Here is a 23,200-nt window from a genome sequence, read left to right on the forward strand (position 1 = left end):
AGTTAAACTACGGGGAATGAAGCAAATGAATCATGAGGAAGATAGATCGCAGAGCAGTTTTTCATTGACAATTATAAGCAATAGTGAAGGTGGGAGGTATCCCCAGCATGTATCAGCCCCTCACTTTACAGTCCTGCCTCGGTAATCAGGGGCGACAGAATAGCACCTGTCTTGTACGCCGACCCCCCCCCCCCCCCATATAATTCCGGGATTCTGCCTGAAGTGATTCCCGGCGCAGTCAGGAGTAAGCCCTGAGCACAGCAGGGCTATGGTCCTCCCCCACCCCCTCAAAAATCGCACTCGCCAGCCCGATTTTCTTAAAGGCTCTGTTAGAGCTGTCGCTGATCCCTTCTTCGCACCCGTATTCACTCCCCCAAGTCGGCTTCTAACCCAATCGCGAGTCCCGATTCTGCCCCCCAACTCCTGACCAAATCCGTTCCTCGGCTTGGCGAAGCATCTCGGTCCCGCCCCTTCCCACCTGCTCCGCCAATGGCTCAACCTGGTCCCGCCCCCTTCACCTAGATCCCGCTCATGGCGCCAATCCACACCCTTGGCCCCGCCCCCGGACCCCCTATCCCGCCAATCAGAGGCCCTGGAGAGCGTGGCCAGGTATCCCGCAGCCCTAGCGGACCGCGCCGGAGGGGGTGGAGGCGGAAGTGGCGGCCTGGGCCCCGGGAGTAGGAAGGAGCCGGGGCTGCAGCCCGGAGTGAGCGGCTGCCAGCCGAGCAGCAGGCGCGGCCGCGGCGCCATATTGCGGCCCCGAGCGGCCGCCTCCGAGTCATGGCCGAGACTTACGGTGAGGCTGGGGGACCGAAGGTGGGGATCTGGGGCCTGGGCCCAGAGAGGATGCTGCGGGCGGGAATGGGCGGGGCCTGGCCGGGGGCGGGGTCCGGGCTTGTGGGGGAGGGCCTAGTGGCTGCGGGGAGGGGTTACGAGGGTCCCAGATGGAATTTAATTGATTTGGGCGGAGCCTGGGGAGGGTCCGCTGGTGGGTTTCACGGATGCGGGGCGGGATCTGGGGGAGTCAGCCGGGTTGGATCTGGATAGGCCTTGAGAGGAAGGGGTGGGCTTTAGCGTTGTTGGGGCGGAGCCTCGGGGGATGTGGCGGGTGTGACTGGGAAAGCGGGGGTCTTGGCTGGGTGCGGGGCAGGATGCTCCACTCTGGGCCAGTGCCTTTAGAGGCCTGGAGATGATGAGTCCTGGGAGAAGGGGGAGAACTAATGACGGGGTGGGGTAAAGCTGAAAGCTGGGACAGGGCCTTGGGCAGAGGCGGAACAGAAGAAGGGATGGACACGGGACCCTAGGGTATGGGGTGCAGCAGCCATTCGACAAGTAAAGACCAGGAAACAGTGCACGGGGCTGGGGTGGGAACCAGGTGGTTGCCTAATGGCTACGATCATTTGAAAGGAATCCACCACACCAGAGGCTGGAGCGAATGAATGACTCAGAGACAGATAACGGTGAAGTCCTGAGGGGCAGGACAAGTGGTAGTTTGTTTTTATTTTAAGCAACATTTTTTTTAAATTTTATTTTGGGGCCACACCCGGCAGTGCTCAGGGGCCACTCCTGGCTCTGCATTCAGAAATTACTCCTAGTGAGCTCGGAGGCCATATGGGACATGGGGATCAAATCCAGGTTGGCCATGTGCAAGGCAGCGCCTTACCCACTGAACTATCTTTCTGATCGCTCATATTGTCCCAGTCATGGCTGGGTGTGACACAAAAACCAAAAAAGATTTTTAAAAACTTAAAGAAATATGAGAGAGGAGCGGGAGAGCAAAGAGAGGACCCTGACACAAAAAGGAACCATACACCCCAAATCAGGATATGGGTGTCATTTTTGATAAAGTGATTTCCTAATGGCTACGATCTTTTTTGGGGGAGGGGGTACACCCAGTGTACTTACTCCTGACTCATGCTCAGGGATCACTCTTGGCAGAATGCAGGTACCATATGGAATACTGGGGCTCGAACCCCAGTCAGCCACATGCCTGGCAAGTGCTTTCCCTGCTACACTATCCAGCCGCACTTGCTATGATCTGGACTCTGGATTTTGGACACCAGAGCCCATCGGCTAGAAATTGAATCCCAGCTCTGTCTTCATTTGGGACCTTGGGAAAGTCAATTATCCTCTCTGGCCTCAGTTTCCCCCTCTGGAAAACGGGGATAGTCATTAGCAGACCTTTCTTCTGGAGTTTTCCTGAGGATTGAATGAGCTATATTATCTGGCCTAGGAAAACTACCCAGGGACTGGAGGGATAGTATAGCGGGTAAGGCGTTTGCCTTGTACGCGACCAACCCAGGTTCGATTCCCAGCATCCCATATGGTCCCCTGAGTACCGCCAGGAGTAATTCCTGAGTGCAAAGCCAGGAGTAACCCCTGTGCATTGCCAGGTGTGACCCAAAAAACCAAAAAAAAAAAAAAAAAGAGAGAGAACTACCCATTGTGGGACTGGAGTGACAGCACTGTGGGGAGGGTGTTTGCCTTGCACACAGCTGACCCAGGTTGATCGTCGGCATCCCATATGGTTCCCTGAGCACTGCCAGGAATAATTCCTGAGTGCAGAGCCAGGTGAAACCCCTGAGCATCTCCAGGTATGACCCAGAAAGGAAAAAAAAAAAAAAGCAAAAAAAAAAAAAAAAAGAAAGCAAAAAAGAAAGAAAAGAGAAAATTACCCAACGTGCAGGAAGCACCATGCTGAAATATCTGTGATGGTTGCTCCCCATAGCTCTGTGGTTGCCCTTGATCCCCGCCCCTGGTACATGTTGTCCTGTCATGGTCTCTGGGTTTCTACTTTCACCCATCATCTTTCTCTCTCTCTGGGTTTCCCTGATCTTGACTCCATCTGCTCAGACTTCCTCTTCAAATTCCTGGTGATTGGCAGCGCAGGAACTGGCAAATCATGTCTCCTTCATCAGTTCATTGAGAATAAGTGTGAGTTTCTGGGAGCCGCCCCCAGGGGTGCACTGGCTGTGGGCACAGCACTGCTGGAGGGGCGGCACACAGAGGGCAGGGTGGGCTGCAGGTGCTACCCCCTACTCGCTGCCTGCCTCTCAGTTTGGCATCTGCTTTTTGCTGGGTCCTCCTCCGGCCACGGGAGCAAGCGTGTGGAAGGAAACTCGGGGGTCCCAGGCAGCCTCTGAGCCCCGGCATTGCCTCTTCTCTCCTTTCTGCTCCCAGTCAAGCAGGATTCCAACCACACGATTGGCGTGGAGTTCGGATCCCGGGTGGTCAACGTTGGGGGGAAGACGGTGAAGCTACAGATTTGGGACACAGCCGGCCAGGAGCGGTTCCGGTAGGTGGGCTGAGCTCCCGAGGAGAGAGAGAGCAAGGAGGGGCCGAGGGCATGCAGGCGGTCAGGGGCGATAGAGGCAGGAACCCGTGGGGCCAGCTGGCAGAAGGCCTGGGAGGGACTGACAAACAGCAGGGACAAGGAGCAAGGACGGCAGAGGTCATTAGCGAAAAGGAGATGGAGAAAGGAGCCGAAGCAGGAGAGGGGCCAGACCCGAGAGATTGTCATGGTAAGATTGGGGGGTGCAGGGAGGCCTATGCCAGGGGAATGCCAGGGCTCTTGGGGGCACAGGGGGAGAGAGAGCTGCCCGACAGAAAGGGAGTTGAGGTAGATTTCCCACTGGCATTTGGCCGAAATGTGTACTATTCCCCAACCCCCAACTACCCCTGCAGTCACCAAGCCAACAGGAACCCTCAAAAAAGAAAGATGGGGGGAGGGGAGAGAGAAAAAGAGAGAGTGGGGGCAGAGATGAGAAGAGGGGGATGGTCAAGGAGACACAAAGAGAGACAAGTCAGACTGAGGAGGACGGGGGGGGCGAGGGGGGGACAGGGTGTGTGTGGGAGAGAGGGTTGTGCAGGGCTAGGCACAGTGTCGCAGGAATGACCCTCAGTGACCCTTCACACAGAAAGCTTGTTCTCTGAAGCAGATCACAGAGTGGGCAGTGGTGGGTGGGTCCCCCGAGAACCGAGCTGCTCAGTTCATATTCATGCATCAGTTCCCCGGGTGAGGTGCAAGGGGCTCAGAGACAGAGTTTCAGCGGTGAGTGACCGAGGCTGGGCACCTCCAAGTGTGTGCAGGAGGAGGGCATGCATTCCAGGGGACCCAGCCTGGTTCCCCAGGGTGCTGCTGAGGTGCCCATACTGAGCAGGGATTTTTCTGAAGGCTCACCTAGAGGAGGCCGGGTGACTGGACTTGATGGCACTCAGCCAGGCCAGGGCAAAGCAGCAGTGACAGAATGTGTGAATGTGTGGAATGAATGAATGAATGAATGAATGAATGAATGAATGAAAGAAAGAACAAGAGAGCACACTGGAGCTTGAGAGCCATGGAGGAGTTCCTCCCTCCTCCACCCCGTCTCTCTCTCTCTCTCTCTCTCTCTCTCTCTCTCTCACACACACACACACACAGACCAGAGAAATGAATTGGTGAAATAAACAGAGTTCAAGGCAGGGAGTCACAGAACAGAAGCAGGTAGATAGACAAACAGACAGACAGACAGACAGACAGACAGACAGACAGACACTGACTTCAGACAGATGGAGGGAGGCAGTGCCAGGGAAGATGCCAGCCTTGAGGGTGACTGTCCACCTCCCCCCCCCCCCCGCCCCACAGGTCAGTGACACGGAGCTATTACCGGGGGGCAGCTGGAGCCCTGCTGGTGTATGACATCACCAGGTGGGTACACAGAGTGAGTGGGGTGGGGGGCCCATCCCATCCTTTTCCGCATACCCCCTTCCTCCTCTCGCCCCACCTCCTCGTCCTCCTCTACAGCCGAGAGACCTATAATTCCCTGGCCGCCTGGCTGACGGATGCACGCACGCTGGCCAGCCCCAACATCGTGGTCATCCTCTGTGGCAACAAGAAGGACCTGGACCCCGAGCGTGAGGTCACTTTCCTGGAGGCCTCCCGTTTTGCCCAGGAGAATGGTGAGGGGCCCTGCAGGGCTGCAGGGGCAAGAAGGGAGGATTTGTTCTTGGGCACCAGGGCCGGCGGGGGAAGCAGGTGGAAGACTGCCCCCTGGTTCTCTGTCCCCCTGATGCCCAGCCCAGGAATGTGGAGTTTTAGGAGCATGGATTGTACATCTCCTATACCACATACGGTCCCCTGACCCCCATCAGGAGTGATCCCTGAGCAGAGTCAGGAGTCAGCCCGGAGCACTGCCAGGTGTGACCTAAACACCAACCAAACAAACAAAAACAGAGGCCTGGGTTGAAAATTGAGCATAGCCCAGTGAGAGCTGGGTGGCCCCTCAGAACCTGTTTCCTCCTCTGCAAAGAGGGGATCACAGGGTTGGGGAGGGTGAAGGGCCCTGAAGGCCCTGGTGTGCAGCTGGGGCATCATTGCGTCATTATCATTGGCTGCTTGGAAGGTTCCCACCAGCAGGCAGAGGCGGCTCAGGGGTCACTGTAAGGTGGGAAGGTCAGACTTGGGCCCTGTGGGGATAGGGGCATGGTGCCACCAGGGGCCGGGATCCAGCCCCCCCTCGCCACAGGCACTGGCATGAGAGGCATGGATGAGACCAACACAAGCTTACAAGTAACCACGGCGAGGAGCCTGCCTGTGTTCCAGCTGTGACCTCTGGGTACCCTGGGATCCTCCCTGTCAGGGAAATCAGCTCCTCTTAACAGGCCTGGCAGTCCTGGGTGTGACGTGGGCTGGAGCAATGTGGTGCTGGGGACACAGCAACGAAGCATGTCCCCATTCTCTGGGCCTCACTATGGCATGCTTGGGGACAGGGAGGCAGGCCTATTTCGAAACAGGGCCAGTCCACAGAGGTTAGGGCCTGGAACTGAAAAGAGGCACCTGACCGCTCCGGGAGATCAGGGAAGTCTTCCTGGAGGAGGCGATATGTGAACCAGGCCTGTGGCGAGGGAGTTAGGGAGTAGGCTCTGACAGGGAACAGCATGGAGCAGGGCCTGGAGCATGGGCAGAGCTGGGCCATTGGAGGAAATGTGTAAAAGGCAGGAGGTTAGAATAGTTCCAAGCTTCTGTCATTCCCCATCCTCCCCAGAGCTCATGTTCCTAGAAACCAGTGCTCTTACGGGCGAAAACGTGGAGGAAGCCTTCCTGAAGTGTGCCCGTACCATCCTGAACAAGATTGACTCAGGTGAGGCTGCCGTGGGTCCCTGGGGGGGTGGTTCGGGCTGGAGGCCACCAAAGGCTCGTCCTCATCAAAAGCCCCCCCTCCTGTCCCCAGGTGAGCTGGACCCAGAGAGGATGGGTTCCGGCATTCAGTACGGGGACGCGTCCCTGCGCCAGCTGCGGCAGCCTCGGAGTGCGCAGGCCGTGAGCCCTCAGCCTTGTGGCTGCTGAGACCTCGGAACCAGGTACCCGGGGCAAATGGCAGGGTGGGCCCCGGCAGAGACCAAGACATAGGAAAAGGGGGACAATGAGGGACCGTGAGGAAAGAGGATGCAAAGGCACCCGCTTCGGGACCCAGCTGTGTGGCCCCCAGACGTCTTGCCTGTTCCATTCCCCACCCCCTGCCCTCCCACTCTTTGACCCACCTTCATCCATTCAAGAGGGACGGAGCCCCGGCTGCTCTCAGCACTGGGGTGCAACAGTGGGAAGTCAGAGCAGTCCCTGCCCAGGCAGGCTGACATTCCTTTGTGGGGACATGGACAGTAGACCAGACGCACAAGGAGGTTGTCCAGTGCTCAGGGAGAAAAGAGCCGGGAAAGGGTGGGCTGGGGAGGGGGCACTGCAAGGGTGGACAAGGAGGGACAGGGCACCTGAAAACAACCCAGAGGAAGTGAGGGAGGGGATTATGGGGATCCCTGGGGAAAGGGATCTAAGTGAGGATCCCCAACATGAAAAGTGTGAGAGTGTTTGGGAGAGAGATTGTGCATGTGTGTATGTGTGTGCACGTGTGTATGCATGTGTGCACGAGTGCATGCATGTGTGCACATGTGTGTATGTGTGTGCATGTGTGGTTGCATGTGTACACGTGTGTGCATGTGTCTACATGCATGTGCGTGTGTGTATGCATGCACCTGAGTGTAAGTACTGCTCATGCTGACCCATTGGCAGTCAGCTGTGTGCAAAGGAGGTTCAGTTCTGAATAGGGAATTCTCAGGGTTCTTTTGGCTGATCATAAGGGAGGTGATTCAGTGGGCAGAAGCCCACACACCGCTATGGAGGGGAGAGACCATGGCAGGCAGGGCTAGGTGTACAGAGGAGGGCTTGAGAAGTAGGTGGCCTCATACCCTGTCTCTCCTGCTTGTCCCCTCTGAACCCGCCACTGGGCAAGGCACGAATCTGATCGGGTGCTTCCCTGTTTATTTAGTTTTTGTTTGAGGGCAACAAATGGCAATGCTCAGGGGTTACTCCTGAATTCTGCACTCAGGGAATTACTCCTGATGGTGCTTGGGGGACCCTATGGGATACCAGGGTTCGAATCTGGGCTGGCCGTGTGTAAGGCAACCACCCTCCCTGCTTTACTATCACTCTGGCCCCCTCCCCTGTTAACTTTTCTCCTTTTCATTGGTTTGTTTTCTTTTGCGGTGCCTGGACTTGAACCCAGGGCTTCACACATGTAGGCAAGTGCTTTCCCCAGCTACCCCTTGGCCCTTTCCTCTCTGTCTAAGCCCGCCTTTAGTTCCCAAGGGCCTTGGAGCACAGCCGAGAGTCCTGGTGTTTGACCTGTACCTGCCTCAACACCCCACCTTGCTCCCCACTCTGGCCGTGTCAAAGCCATATGGGGGTTTAGTTTGGATTTGGTTTTGATGGTGGCAGGGATTGAACCCAGGGCCTTACATGTGCTAGGCAAAACTATTCTACCTCTGAGCCGTGTCCCTTGGCCAGGTCCTTGAAGGTTCCTTTCATTTGTCTGAGTCTTTGCTCGTGAGGTTCCCTCTTCTAGGAACACGGTTCCTTCTGCATCACCTCCTGTGCCTCCTCCAGGAAGCCTTGCCCTGACAGGCTTGCAGGAACCCTTGCCCTTGCCCTTTCCCCATTTCGCTCTTGTGTGTCATGCCACCCCACTCCCAGCCGTCCACAGCTCCAGGCTGGCCACAGCGGAAAGCGATTTGATTTTGCAGTAGGCTCTGAAGGCAGAGCCCACCTGCTCTCCGGGTGGATGTAGGGATGGAGAGTCAGCAGGGATGTCCAGCCAAGCTGTCTGGGCTGCACTTTCTTCCTTGCAGGCCTCGGTGCAGTGGCTGCGGTGCCAAGGCTGGACGCATGCAGACCTCTCACTGGCCAGCTCCCATTGGTCATCTCGGCTCTCTGCTAAAAACGTCTCTTCCTGCAGGAAACCTTTATTAGCTTCCCAGATGGGGTCACTCCCTCTAGCTGGTGGTCTTAGCGCCACCCTGTCCTTGTGCACGAATGCAACTCTGACACAAGGTCATTGTTATTTGCGCAGCTTTTGCTTTTCCCATCCGGGCAGGGAAGCGGGTGAGAGATCACAGGCTGCCGGGGTGCCAACTCGGGACTCTGTCGCCTGGCGGCTGCGTGACTGAGCAAACGATTTAACTTCTCCAGGCCTTGGTTTTCTCATCAGGGATAAGGGTCCTGCTGGCAGTCGCTGCCTGGGGAAGGCTCTGAGCAGATTCAGTTTAACTTCATGTAAAGTGCTTAGGAGAAGACCTGACTCTTAGTAAAGACCCGATAAACCATTCACATGGGCAGTTGTTACTTTCCTGTTCATGTGAACGAATCTGGGTGCCAGAGCAATAGCATAGCTTGGAGGGTGCTTGCCTTGTACATGGCTGACCCAGATTCGATCCGACATCCCATAGGGTCTCCCAAGTAGCCGCCAGGGGTAATTCCCAAGTGTAGAGCTAGGAGTAACCCCTGAGCACTGCTGGGTGTTGCCCAGAGAGATGATACAGGGGTTATGGAGTTTGCCTTGCATGTGGATAACCCTGGTTCAATCCCTGGTACTGCCAGGAGTGACCCCTGAGCTCAGAGCCAGGAATAGCTTCTGCACATTGCCAGGTTGGTTTAATACCTTCACATCCTCCCCCGGCCCCCTCCCCCCCCCCCCGGCCTAATTGGGGCCTTGTAGAACTGGTCAGCGTGGACACTTCAGGGCTTGAAGTTCTGTTCCTGGAAGTCGAGTGACATCAGACTGTGCAGTGTTTTTTCACCCCGTGTGGCCAGCGAGCTGCAGGAGGAAATGTGTGTTCCATGATGCAATGCAGTCACACCCTTAGAAAAGAGAACCACAGCGTTTCTAGCACTGATTGTGTGTTCACAAGAGGCCAGCGGGGCTCTGTCACTCCCACCGCCTGTGTTCAGTAGTCTCACGCCACTTCCCCCAACCCAGGGAGGCTGATGGGGATGGGCAGGCGAAGGAAGGAATGAGTGCCAGGCTGGTCGAGTGCCAGGCTGGTCGGTATCAACTGCAGTTTATCCCAATCTCCGTTCCCCTTCTGCTTCTCTCTCTCCCAAGCCTCGCTCGCTCTCACTTCTTTCGCCTTGTGTTCTGCTTCTGTGTCTTCTTCCGCTTCTGTGTCTTTCCCCCCTACTTCTGTGCTTTCTCCCTACTTCTCCTACAGTCTTAGTTTATATAGCAATCACATAGGGTGGTAACACAAAGGTGGGTCAGAACATTAACACATTAACAAAACAAAGAGAGGTAAGACCAGTACTCAAGGACAAAAAACTCATCTAGGTAGGTTACTCCAGATTACTAGGAGATCTGCTCAAGGGTGGGATCTAAACAAGGGTGTGTCACTTTCTTCTTTCCTCAACTAGTAATCAACTTAAATACTTGTAGTAAATCTACTTCTAATATTTCTAGCAATGTCATTCTGTATGAGCACAGTAAGAGATATAAGCTTAAAGTTTGGTTCTTCCTGAGGACATCTTACATTCCAGACCACAGTCCTCAGGCCAGGTTAATCTCCCTAACCCCAGAAGGGTCCTAGTCTCATCGTTACTTTTGGATCATGACAACATTGTCTATGACCATGCTCTCAACTTATAGTTGAGTATTGTGGTGCTTTGGCCTGGCCCGTTTTGATGCCCTGGGTCCATTCTGTCCCTTGTTGGGACCCTGCTTTTGGGGTGCTAGGAACTAAGGGCAAGTGAGTCGAGAAAGCAGATGCCCAGGAATAAATATTATTGGAGTCAATCAACTCCCAAGTTACAAAGCATAATATTAACTGTCTTCCTGTGTCCATACAGAAAGGACATTGTTCTAAGGTAAACTATGCAAAAGACACTAACTTACAATACAAGTTCAGAGTCCTTAGAAGGATCTGATCTTACAAGATAACAGAATCTGATTAGGGAAAAGGTGATTAACTGGTTGGGAAGGAGGGTGCAGAGAAGAGTTTACAGATAAACAAAGGAATGGGAGTGTCTCGGAAGCACTGTGATGGGTGTAACCTGATAAACCTAAGTTCCCTGCAGCAAGACTGAAAAGACAAACCCAATGTTCTCTTACAATTGTGTTTTGTTTTTTTCTGATAGAGGTGAAATTCCTGTAAGATACCTATGGCATTTTTAAATGATCATTATCATTATTGTTATTATAATTTTGCTTTTTGGGTCACACCCAGCAATGCTGGGGGGCTACTCCTGGCTCTGCACTCAGGAATTACTCCTGGCGGTGCTCAGGGGACCATATGGGATGCTGGAGATCAAACCCGGGTTGGCTGCCAGTGCAAGGCAAACGCCTTCCCCGCCCTCCCCGCTGTACTATGGCTCCAGCCCTCATCATTATTATTATTATCTGAAGGAGTTTGAGCCACACCTGGCGGTATTCAGGGCCTGCTTCTGGCTCTGCACTCACAGATAACTCTTGGAGGGGCCCGGGGGACCATGTTTGGTTCCCGGAATCGAACCCTGTGGGCAAGGCAGCTCTTTCCCTGATGTCCTTTCTCTCTGGCCCTCACAACCATAGTATTTTGTTGATTTTTGTTTGTGTTTGTGATGTTAAGGGACAGTGCTCAGAAGCTATTCCTGGCTTGTTGCTCAGGAATGATCTCTGCTTGCTCTGGCGGCCATATGTGGTCCTGGGAATTTGATCCAGGGCTGGTAGGAGGCAAGGTAAACCTTAGCCCCTGTGCTCTCTTCGGCCCTACTCATGTCTTTTTGTTTTTATTTTATTATTATTATTTGTGTTTAGGCCACACCTGGCAGTGTTCAGGACCTAACTCCTCGCTCTGCTTTCAAGGATTGTTCCTGGTGGGGTTTGGGGAGACCATATAGCGTGCCGGGCATCAAACCTGGATCAGCTCTGTGGAAGGCAAACACCCTACGGGCTGTACTATCACTTTAGCTTCCATCCCATGCATTTTAAAGGGGTATTGAAGGGCCAGAGCAATAGTTCAATCCCAGGTTCAGACCAAGTTCAATCCTTGGCACCCCATATGGTTCCCTGAGCCCTGTCAGGAGTGATCCCTGAGCTCAGAGTTAGGAGTAAGCCCTGAGCATGCTGGGTGCAGCCCAGTAACAGGAAGGAAGGAAGTTTTTAAAAATTAAAAAAGAATGAAGTGGGGGCCAGAGCAATTGTACAGCAGAGAGGGCATTTGCCTTGCACGTGGCTAAGCCAGGTTCAATCCCCAGCATCCCGTATGGTCTCCCCATTGCCAGGGGTGATTCCTGAGTGTAGAGCCAGGGGTAACTCCTGAGCACCGCCAGGTGAGACCCCCAACCCCCCAAAAAAAAATGAAGTGGCATTCAGTCCAGTCACAAAGTTGTGCAACTGGCCCCTTTGTCTAGTTCTAGAACTTTTCTAACTCTCTAAGGAAAATGGGTGCTGACCACGCAGTCACTGTTGTCCCTCCAGCCTCTGCACCCACCTGTATGCCAAGGTCTCTGTGAGCCGATGTTCTTATTACCTAGGATGCACCCTGCTCTATTTTATTTCAAGAAAGCATTAGCCAAGGCTCACCCAGCTGCTCACCCAGGCCAACAGTACAGCTGGAATTGCTTAGAGACCTCTAGAAGCTGCTGCCTACACTCCCCCACACCCCCGGGATTCGGAAGTGACTTCAGATGTCGTAGACACATCCATAGGATGCTGTCTGCAGCCAGGGCAGACAAACTGCCCACTGAATGTGGTCTCTCTGATTTGGAAAACAGTGGGATAAAGCCTCGAGATGGGGTGATCCAGGAACATAGGGGGACCCCAGAGAAGGTGGGGACATGATATTTATTTATTATGATAATAAATTTTTGGCTTGGCCCGGGGGGCACACTCCATGGTGCTCAGGGGCTCTCCCAGCTTGGGTGTGTGTGCGTTGCTCCTGGTGGTGCTCCGGGGACCGTATGATGCCTGGGTATCACAGCCTCCTGCCTGCGGGAACCTGTGCTGCAGCCCTTTGAGTGATGTCCCCGACTTCTAGGGAGGTGGCATTTAGAGAATGAGGTGCCGCTGGACAGGCTGAAGCAGAGAGTAGTCCCAGTGTCCCCAAAGACTCCCAAATCACTTGCACCCAAGAAAGAAAGTCAGGCCACATGCAAACTCAGGGAGAAGGGCTGGATGGACCAGTAAGACAGACCTTGAATGCACCCAACCACAATTCAATCCCAGGCAATGCATAGGGTCCCCTGATCCCTCCAGGAGTGATTCCTGAGTGTAGAGCCAGGAGTGATTCCTGAGAACGACTGGGTGTGCCTCCCCCCCTCCTGCAAATAAAATAAAACAAAACACAACTCTGGAAGAAAGGGAAGAGGAAGGCACAGACAGACAAGCGGGCAGGGAGAGCCTCAGAAACGAGACCAACGCCAGTGGGCTGGAGTGGAGGGTGTGGGGGGGACCCTCCAGTCACCACCCACTTCTCTTTCAGCTCTCCTGATCTCCAGGACCAGCCCTGCCCTTCTGGCTGGGGCCCACACACAGGCCCAGGAGGCCGTGCCCCTCACCTGCCCTGGCCCTGGACAAGCTGCCCTCGCACCTACCGCCCTTCCCTGGCCTGGTGGGGCCTGGCTGAGGGGCAAGACTGAGCCACGGGGGTGGGGGTGGGGGTGGGGGAGGGGGAACCCATTCCTGCTGTTGCTTCCTCTGTCTTGGCTAACCCCTGTCCCCTGTGAACTCCTAACCATACTCAAAGAGTTCCCCAGACCTGGGACGAGGGTCCGTAAGGCCCTAGGCCTCTGCCTGCCCTGCCACTGCGGGTACGTGTTATTTATTACGGGGAGGCCTGTCCAGCCCCCACCCGCCCACATAAAGCATTGTTTACACCGCGTCCTGGCCTTCTTCATTTGGGGGTGGCAGGGAGGGGAGCTGGAAGAGGTCTTCGGTGAATGAATCACCAGTCCTGGTGTTTGGGGTGGGGGGAGGGGGCACGTGTCTGGGCTGGGCATGGTGTAGGGAGATGCAGGGATCTGTGGTCATCTATAACCACTTGCAGGAAGCCCACGTGGGTGACCCTGATGGCCTTCGTCATGCTGTCTGGAGGAACATGTGCTGCTGTTGCTTGTCACTGCTCTGGGTGTGTCGGGTCATCAAGGCTGGGGAGGAGAATTTAGGCCAGTGTGTGTGAGCCAGGATATAGCTAATAGCCATGCATGTTTGATTCTGAAAGTGTGTATTTTAGTGGTTTGTTTGCTTTCTTTTTGGGTCCTACCTAGTAATGCTCAGGGCTTATACCTGACTCTGTACCCAGGAATTACTCCTGACAGTGCTGGGGGGCCATATGGGATGCCGGGGATCAAACCTGGCTGGGTCACGTGCAAGGCAAATGCCCTATTTATTGTAATATCATTCCAGCTCCTGGAAGCCTGCTTTTTTTTTTTTTGTCTATGTAGGGGGTATGCCCAGCGGTGTTTGGGGCCTGCTCTGTGCTTGGGAGTACTCAGGGTATCACCATGCAGGGTTGATTTTGTGGGGGAGGGAGGGGAACATACGTGGCAGTACTCGGGAACTACTCCTGGTACTGTGCTCAGGGATCACTCCTAGAGGTGCTCAGGGGACCTCCTGTATGTGGTGCCTGGGATGGGATCAGGGTTGATCACAGGAAAGCAATTGTCCATTTTGGGTGGGTGGTGGTTTGGGCCCCACCCAGTAATTAGGGGCTGGCTCCGGGTATCATGTGGGATGCTAAGGATCCAGCCAGGTTGGCTCCCTTCAAAGGCAAGCACCCGCCCACTAGACTATTGCTAGGGGCTGAAGGCCAGTGCCTAAAGCCCTGTGCTGTCTCCTGGGTGCCAGGAATTGACCTGGGGCTTCATCATGCAAAGCACGTGCTCCAATCCTTTGAACCAATTTCTGAACCTGATGCCTGAAGGTCTGAGGTAGTGTACCTATTGCATATATGACCGTGAATGTGTTCCCCTGGGGTCTGTGTGTTTTGGTGTTTATTTGACTCCGTAGATGGTTCCTGTGCATGCCCCTGACGGCCTTTATGCTTCCCTGAGGCACAGGTATCCTGGAGATCTGTCTCATGAAAGGTCTACCCGCATGCGGCAGCTACAGCCCCTCTGGACACCCCCAATTGTTCTGCCACCCCCAAAGCAGCCTTCACCGGTCTTCAGGCAAGGGCTCAGTCCCAGAGATGGGGAGTGATCCCCATCTGAGTGAGTTAATCTGCATAGTTGTCTCCTCTAAGTATCTTTCCTAGATGCCTATAATCAAACGCTCAGCGTTGCAGCAAGAGGGCAGGAAGGGGCCGGTTGTGCACGTTCTCACATCCCTCCCCGCTAGCTCGCCCTTCTCTCAAGGACGTTCAACATTTCTTTCCGTTATAAAACGCACTCATGTAAATTACTTGCTGACCTGCGTATTTGCATATGTTTCCCCAACTAACTGCGCAGCCGTTTCCCAAGATCTCACCCCTACTCTCGTACTGCGAGAGGTCAGAGCTGTCCCGGTAAACGACGTCATTTGCATGTCACTCCCCGACCCCGCTACGTGTTACGCGCAGCGTTCTCGGCCCGGGGAGGGCGGGCCCCTCAATGCAAACGAATATATTTGCATAACCCCGCCTTCTACCGGCCCAGAGAGGCGTGGTGGAACATGCAAATAAGCCTCGACGCCGGCAGGGCCCCTCCCACTTCCCCTTCCCCGAAGTGTCCGTGGGGGCCGCTCGCTTCCTTGCCCCGCCCCGCGCGGCTGGCGCCTGCGCACGCGCTTTCCTGCGTCCGGGCGCGGTCACGTGCTCGGCGGGCGAGGCGGGGGCGGGGCGTCGCGGGCGGTGGGGGCGGGGCATGGCGCGCTGCGCGGCGCTGGGCGGCTGGCACAAACGGCGGCGCCGGGGCCGGAGGAAAAAGCTCGGTGAGGAAAGGGCGCCGAGAACGCTGGGAGCCGGGTGGGGGCGGCCTGGGGCGTGGGGGCACGGGGGGCAGGGCCAGCTGGGAGGGAGGAAGCGCGCCCAGCGCGCCGATTACCGGCTGCTGGGGGGGGCGCGGGGGGAGGGGGCCCGGGGTCCCGGTGGTGCGTAGGCCCCGCGGCCCCGGTCGGCCGCGCCCCGAGGCTGCCCCACGGCCCCGCGCCAAAGCGCGCCGGAAGGGGCCGTTTTGCTGCGTCCCGGTCCGGAGTGCGTGAGGCCCCTCGGCCCGCCGCCCTTCCCGCTGCGGCCGCGGACCCTCATCCCACGACTCCCTTCCGTCCGTCTGTCCGTCCAGGACCTCTCTTCCGCCCGGGTGTGGGTCGGCCCCCTGCCGACTTCCTCCCGCTGGGCTCGGGTCGCCCCCCGCGGCCCCGTTCGCGCTCGGGGCGCTGCGGCTCCCCGCGCTGCTTTTCCGTTTTCTGCCCCTTTGCTCCCCCGTTCTCTTTGTCTTCGGGCGCCCCAGTTTCCTCTCTACGGACCCCTCACTTTCCCCTCCCTCCCCCAACTCCCGGCCCCGTGTCTCTTCGGAATCCCCAGCACCGAGATTCCACCCTGTTTGTGTCCGGCTTGCTGCGGACCCCCACCTCCCCGCACCCGTCCATCTGTGGGTCAGAGGATGCTCTCCTCGTCCAGCTCCCCCGCCAAGTCCTCTGTTTTGGGGTCTTTGACGCGGCCTCCCGCCGCCCTTCGCCTTCCGTCAGTGATTTTTCTCCCTGAATTCCTCTGGTCATTTCCCCCAGACTTGACTCAGGTTTGGGGGAGTCTAGCCAAGCCTGTCTTCCTCCTGTCCCTACACCCCGTCCCCGGCCCTTGCCTCGAGTTCATCTCACATCCCTTTTTTTCCTCTCTCCCTCCAGCCACCCTTTCGGGTCCCTTACCAAGCTCGTAGGGACCACAGAGGATTTGGGGATCGGCGAGCAACCCCCAGGGCACGAGAGGGACCTCAGCCACCTGCCCTGCCTCACCCTGCCCCAAGCCAGGCCCAGCCGCCCCGGCCTTCGGCTGCATCAAGTGGAGGAGGCAGAGGCGGAGGAGGGTGGCACCATGGGCCCGGGCCGTGCCCTCCATGCCCGGGGGATGAAGACACCGCTGCCATGGACAGCCCATGCCAGCCGCAGCCCCTGAGTCAGGCTCAGCCTCAGTTGCCTGGTTCTGCGTCCGAGCCCTTGGACACTGGTCGGGCCAGGATGGGGGTGGAGAGTTACTTGCCCTGTCCCCTCTACCACCATCCCGGAGCCCCTAGTGAGGCATTGGGGAGTGGGGGGCCCCGCACCGTGGCCGCTTCTGCCACTGCCAGCCCCCTGCGCGAAGGCTTCTGCGGACACGATGGCGGCGAGCTCTGGGCACTGCAGAGCGAAGGTGCTGCGGCTCTGGTCACCAAGGGGTGCCAGCGACTGGCCGCTCAGGGCGCCCGGCCTGAGGCCCCCAAACGAAAATGGGCAGAGGATGGGGGGGATGCCCCAGCCCCCAGCAAGCGGCCCTGGGGCAGGCAGGAGAACCCTGAGGCGGAGGGCGAGGCGGAGGGGGAGAGTGGCCGGGGCTGCAGCGGCAGGGGCAGTGGTGAGGCCAGCGCTGGGCAGAAGGAAGAGGAGTCGGCGGCACCCTGGGCTGCCGAGCGCCTGGCCCTGGACTACATTGTCCCCTGCATGCGGTACTACGGCATCTGCGTCAAGGACAGCTTCCTGGGGGCGACCCTGGGCGGCCGCGTGCTGGCCGAGGTGGAGGCGCTGCAGCGGGGCGGGCGCCTGCGCGACGGGCAGCTGGTGAGCCAGCGGGCCATCCCACCGCGCAGCATCCGCGGCGACCAAATCGCCTGGGTGGAAGGCCACGAGCCCGGCTGCCGGAGCATCGGGGCCCTCATGGCCCACGTGGACGCTGTGATCCGCCACTGCGCCGGGCGGCTGGGTGCCTACGTCATCAATGGGCGCACCAAGGTGAGGCTTAGGGGCACTCTGGGAGCGGGGAGGGGGAGGGGCCTCCCGGCCTGCTCGGACACCTAGTTCGCGCCGCGCGCGCGCCTTGTGGGGCCAGAGAAGGGTTTGGGGGGGCCGTGTTGGGACGCAGTTGTGTGCCTGTGGGGACTCGGGTTGTCCTTTCTCCCTGTGGCCCTTGGCTGCTGGTGGACCAGTAGTATGGGAGCGCGGCCGGTCGCCATAATGAATCGGGCCCTTGTCAGGATTTGCCCGGAGATCCAGCCCCTGCTTATGGGGTAGGAGGTAGGGTGGCATTCGAGATCCCTCCCTGGGCTCCAGAGCAAGAATGAGCTGCGGGGACAGGCTCGGGGTCATTGGCAGCTCTCTACGTCCCTTTTTTTGGGGGATTTCAACCCCCTGCAATGCTGAGGGGTGGCTCCTGGCTCGGCACTTAGGAATCGCTCCTGGTGGTGCTCAGAGGACTATATGGAATGCCTGGGATTGAACCAGGGTCGGCCGCGTGCGAGGCAAGCGCCCTATCTGCTCGCTCGCTACCGCTCTGGCCCTCAGCCCTCTTATTTTGTTGGTCCCCTCTCTTTTTTCCTGTCCCTGCCCACTGGCTTGTTGGGCCCATCCCAGTCCTGATCTCTTTCTTGGGAAGCAGAGGGGGCAGGGGGACAGTGGTGTTGCCAGTGCCAGGCTGAAGAAGGCGGCGCCTGGCACTGGACTGGGCTTGTGCCCTGTGTGCCATACTGTGGTGTCTGCGTCAGGACGGCTCCCAGGTGCCAGGGCGGAGTGCCTCTGCCCTAGCCCTTCAGCCTGGCACTCTGGTTTGACCTTTGACCCTCAGCCTTTGAGTCTCTTCTTGGTCCCTTTTTCTGGCTATAGAGGTGGAGTTTGGGGAACTGGGTCTTGCTGATCTGCTGGCATCAGATACCTACTCCTAGGGAAAACGCTGAGCGGGGCCAGGGACATAGATCAGCGGGTGGGGCACTGACCTTGTGTGTGCGGAATCCTGGGTTTGAGCACCAGCACCTCTCACTGGCTTCCACGATAGCTTCCAAAGAGAAAGAAGGGCCCCTGGGTCAGAGTGTGGTTGTCAGGGTTGCCAGCCCCACATACGGCCCGTGCCTTGATCTCTTCCCAGAAGGACCCCCCTGAAGGCCAGCAGTAGGGAGCCCCGATTGCTCTCCTGTGTGCTTGATGCCATCCCCTCAGCCGGGTCACTGCTTCCCTGCTAGTCCCTCCTGGCTGGGGAGGGCACAAGGGCTGGTGGCAGGGCAGGGTGGACCCCTCTGCACCTCTGTGTCCTAGGTCCCAGAAGAGGAACATCAGCTCAGTCCCTGACAAGGGAAGGGGGGGTGTATGAGTGGATCCTCCCTTGGATGCCTTTGGCACTCACCTCAGATGGGGCTGGGTCCAGCCTCTGGCGGGGATTGGGCATTTGTTGGGATTCACTTAGCCCCGGGTGACCCCTGCTAGGTGAGAGCCAGCAGGGCTGGGACAAGGGGAGGAGCCAGCAGGCGCTGGCCACGTGAGGCTGGGTTCTCCGGCCCCTCAGCTTATGTCCCTGTAGGTGGGGTGCACTTCCCCTGCCTCCAGGAAGCTTTGGGCTGCCTCCCCCAGCCCCCCCAGGGCCTGGCCGTGGTTTCCCCTTTAAGAGCTGCCTGGAGGTGGGGCCTGCAGCCTCTGGCTTAGTTCCCAGCTCTGACTTGGGAGCCAGTATGAGTGTCGGGAGGTGGGGGTGAGGGATGAAGGGATGATGATGCTGGGGTTCTGGCCCTGTGTCACCATAGCCTTTAACTCTTCAGTCTCCTGGCTCCGATCCCAGACACGCTTTGCTTGTCGCTGCTGCTGTCCTTGAGCACTAGGCTCCCCTGTGGGGGGCAGGAAGTGGATGCCCCCCACCCCAGGTGTGAACACGGGTGGAAGGATGGGGCACTCAGGACCTGCCTCCTTACAGGGGGTTCCCTGCCTGAAGCCCAGAGGGGCTCGGGAGCCAGGCCTGCAGGCCTGCAGTAATGCACCCAGAACAAGTCAGGAACTGCGGGCACTTAGAGGCTTGGTGCCTCTAGTGGGGTGGCCATGGCGACCTGGGCCCCACACCTACGGAGAGGGTTCAGTGGGTGCAGAGGCATGGTGGGGGTGGCGGGTTGGGCACCGGAGCAGAGGGTAGCCACTCTGGCGGCCTTGGAGACTGGGACTTGGAAGTGGAATTTTCTCAGGCGGCAGTGAGGGGTGGGTGAGGGCTGGAGCATTGGAACTGGGATAGGGGGGCTCCCACACTGAACCTTGTTCCCTGGGGCCTGGGGCATGCCTCCCCGCTGGAAGAGGGAAAACACACACACCTCTAGTCTCCCGGCTGCTTTCCCCGGGCTGGTGCAGTGTTTGGGTAGAGCGGGTCGGTTTCAGCTGGGGTCAGCACAGGGAGGTGGGGTGCAGCCGCTCTCTGGCCCTGGTGCCCACGGGGAGCAGCAGTCTAATGGGGTCATGCGGACAGCCCTGCAGTAGGTACGTGGGCCGCACCTGGTGGTGCTTCTGGATCCCTTCTGGTGGGGTTCAAGGACCATATGCAGTTCCGGGTATCGAACTGGGTTCGAAGTGCTCCACCCATTGTACTCTCTGTAGCTCCCTGGTCACTTGTTAAACGTTGTTTCAGCCTGTACTCCGCGCTGTTTGTGCTGTGGCAGGTGGCTTGGCAGGTGCCTTCACAAGCCAGCTGCCTCCTCTCCCTGTTCACCCCCGGGAAGGACTTGGCACCTCTTCTTCAGGCCCCCCTCCCCCCGTCCCCGCCTCTCAGGTGTGAGGTTGGCCAGAAGCATCTGAGCCCCCTGGGCTGGTGGGGACACAGCTGTTGCCCCCAGGACAGTTAGAAGCTAGTCGGACCTGGGTGCACTGTGGGGTCAGGGCCTTCAGAGCAGTGTTCCCAGGGTCCAGCGCCTGCTGCTGTGGTCAGAGGTGCCGGAGAGCCCTGTGTTCTGGGGGACCCCGAGGCTTGGATGCTGGAAGTAGTGCAACGCCTTTTCCCTGGGTGAGATTAGTGCCAGGCTCTAAGAATTACTTAGTGGGGATCCTTTTGTTTATTTGGTGTTTGGGCCACACCAGGCGGTGTTCAGGGGTAACTCCTGGCTCTGCACTCAGGAATCACTCTTGGCTGTGCTTGGGCAACCCTGGTGCTGGGGATTGAACCTGGGTCACTGTGTGCAAGGCGAGCACCCTGCCCACTGTACCATCTCTCCGGCCCCGAGTGGGATTCTTTTAAAGTTGTTTTCAGGTTTTTGTTTGGGTACTCAGGGCTTACTCCTGGCACAGGCTCTGGCACCATTACTGGTGGGGTTCAGGGGATCATGTGTTGCCACTGACCGAACCCAGGTTGGCTGTGCGCAAGGCTAGCACCTTGTATTTCTCTGGCCCGTAAAATGACTTAAAATATTTATTAACCTTTTTTGGTTTGTTTTTGGGCCTCGGCAGCAGTGCTCGGACAGCTCCTGGCGTGGTGCTGAGAGAACCACGCGGTGCTGATCCCAGGTCTCCTGCGTGCAGAGCCGGTACTCCACTTGCTGGGCTCTCTCTGGCCCTGACGGGGGAGTTTGGTGACCAGGGTCCACAGTTTCCATCAGTGCTGTGCTTCAGAATTCTCTCCGGCATTTTCAGAAATTCCCGACCCGGGGCCAGAGGGATAGGACAGGGCCCAGGGTATCTTCCTTATATACTGACCCTGGTGTGATCTCCAGGCCCACACTGTCTTCTCCAGGGTCTCTGGGTGCAGCCCTGGAGCCAGCAGCACCCTTGCATTGAACCGCTGGCCTGGACCCTGAGGGGATGGCTGCTGGATCCTCTGAGCACTGCTTAAAGGCCTCATGCAGCTGCCCCCCTCCACCCCGCCCCCTCAAATAGTATCAGGCTTGGGCCAGAGAGGGACTCCCTGGACTGTTACTTTGGTTTGGGGGCCACAGCTTGTGGTGCTCAGGGTTTATTCCTGTCTCTGCACTCTGAGATCACTCCTGGTGGGGCTCAGGAAACACCATATGGGGTCCCAGGGATTGAACCCAGGTCAGCCATGTCCTAGGCGAGTACCCTACATGCTATACCCTTTCTGGCCCCAAATACCAATTCTCTGCAGCACCCCTAGGAGAGCCTGGTATCTGGCCATCAGGGCTGCTGCGGGGTCTCCTTTCAGGAGACTGTTTCAGATTGGTCATAGTCTACTGAAGTGTCAGGAGGTTGGGGGTACTTTGAGCCTCACGTGGGCATGTGGAGTGGGCTTGGTGACCCAGCTGAGGTGTCTGGGGTGGAGTTTGGCTGGGTGCAAAGCCCCTGCCAACCCTCTGCCCTCTCACAGGCTATGGTGGCATGTTACCCTGGCAACGGACTGGGCTACGTGAGGCACGTGGACAATCCGCACGGTGACGGGCGCTGCATCACCTGCATCTACTACCTGAACCAGAACTGGGACGTCAAGGTAGGGTGTGGCGGGGGCGGGCACGTCCACTCCATTTCCTACTTTCTGTTCAGCTTCCAGCATGTTCTTTTCCTCTTATCAGCCTTGGGGGTGAGGAGTGGGAGACCGCTTCTGGGAAATGGCACCTCTACTCCAGAGGCCCCTCCCGCCTGTGTAGGGGGGGACAGTGCTGTCCTACTGACCCCAGGCTAATGAGCCTGTCCGTTTCCTGTCTCTGGTAGCTTCCTGCCCGTCGCCGTGGGGATGTGGACTCGGGGGTGTCCTTTATTGTAAGAGCCTGAGTGGTGGTGGGAGGGTGTGGTCTGTGCTGTTTGCACCCCCGAGGGGGCTTTGGGGGACCCCCCATCCACCCCCACCTCACCACTGGCCCACACACAGGTGCATGGTGGCCTCCTGCAGATCTTCCCCGAGGGCCGGCCTGTTGTGGCCAATATCGAGCCACTCTTTGACCGGCTGCTTGTCTTCTGGTCCGACCGGCGGAACCCCCATGAGGTGAAACCAGCCTATGCTACCAGGTACGCCCTCACCTCCCCAGTACGTGCCTCGGTGCTCGGGAGTGAGCACTTCGAGCGGAGCCAGAGGGGTCCAGAACATGGCTTGGAAGGGTGGGCTCTGGGGTCGCTGTGGGCGGCGTGGCTGGAGTGGGGAGGTGACTTCTGGACTGCCCTCACACCCTCAGGTATGCCATCACCGTCTGGTATTTTGATGCCAAGGAGCGCGCAGCAGCCAAAGACAAGTACCAGCTAGGTACCAGCCTCTCAAGCCCTGCCAGCCCCTTCCTCAGGCCCTTCCTAGTCCTTTTGTGCAGCCCTCTCCTCCCCCCACCCCACGCTCTCCCCTGTGCCCTCGCGGGAGCCCCCCTGCTGTCTTCTCCCATCTTCCTGGGATCTGGGATCTTTAGGCCTTTTGTTCGTGCCTCGGTGACACACTGTCCCACTCTCTCCCCTGCAGCGTCAGGACAGAAGGGCGTGCAAGTGCCCGTCTCCCAGCCCACCACGCCCACCTAGCACCTTCCTGGGCCGTGTGGACAGAAGCTTGCCCGGGCTTCCAGAGCCAGCGTCAGGCGCTACGCCTTCCCTGCCACTGCTGCTGCTTTCGACCCTGCCTCTGTGCTGCCTAGTGTGGAGGGCGAGGAGGGGTCTCTGCCGGCCCGGGCTGGGCTCGTGAGCGGGGCAGTGCCTGCTGTTCCTTGAGCTGGGGTCTGGCCTGCCCCGTCGTGCCCCTGGCAGGCGTGGGCAGCTGGAAGGCGACAAGGCCTCTTCCCACCAGGATGCAGAATCTGGGACTGGGCTGAGTCATGGCCTCTTGGCTGGCAAAGGTTTGTGGGGGGCAGGGCGGGGATCTCGATTCCCTCTCCTCCTCCACTCCTCCAGCTTGGAATGTGAAGTGACCCCCGCCCCTGGCCCCCTCGGCCACGGCGCCTATCGGACTGGGCTGTAGGATTCTTGGGCAGGATGAAGGTGCCGGGAGGAGCATGGTGTCCGTCCCGTCAGCCACGAAATAAAAGTTTACCTCAGCTGCAACCCGCCAGGTCCCTTCTGGGCAAGGAGACCCCTTCTCAGCTGCAATTGGGGGCCTTTATTGA

The 23,200-nt window shown here is 57.9% G+C and overlaps 2 protein-coding genes across 2 annotated transcripts; both read left to right on the plus strand.

Annotated features, from left to right (window-relative positions):
• The first annotated feature begins 625 nt into the window (after positions 1-625).
• Positions 626-13,158, plus strand: RAB4B (RAB4B, member RAS oncogene family). Its single transcript, XM_004620727.3, has 8 exons — positions 626-796; positions 2,854-2,934; positions 3,181-3,295; positions 4,625-4,687; positions 4,784-4,938; positions 6,024-6,119; positions 6,210-6,339; positions 12,760-13,158. Exons 1-7 carry the CDS (start codon positions 781-783, stop codon positions 6,323-6,325), a joined length of 642 nt encoding a protein of 213 aa, XP_004620784.1. The 5' UTR covers positions 626-780; the 3' UTR covers positions 6,326-6,339; positions 12,760-13,158.
• A 1,926-nt stretch (positions 13,159-15,084) lies between these two features.
• EGLN2 (egl-9 family hypoxia inducible factor 2) lies at positions 15,085-23,155 on the plus strand. The gene is made up of 6 exons (XM_055146258.1): positions 15,085-15,185; positions 16,098-17,174; positions 21,496-21,615; positions 21,994-22,130; positions 22,295-22,362; positions 22,567-23,155. Exons 2-6 carry the CDS (start codon positions 16,335-16,337, stop codon positions 22,620-22,622), a joined length of 1,221 nt encoding a protein of 406 aa, XP_055002233.1. The 5' UTR covers positions 15,085-15,185; positions 16,098-16,334; the 3' UTR covers positions 22,623-23,155.
• The last annotated feature ends 45 nt before the right edge of the window (positions 23,156-23,200 follow it).

The sequence above is a fragment of the Sorex araneus genome, chromosome 8, assembly GCF_027595985.1.
Source record: "Sorex araneus isolate mSorAra2 chromosome 8, mSorAra2.pri, whole genome shotgun sequence".
NCBI lineage: Eukaryota > Metazoa > Chordata > Mammalia > Eulipotyphla > Soricidae > Sorex > Sorex araneus.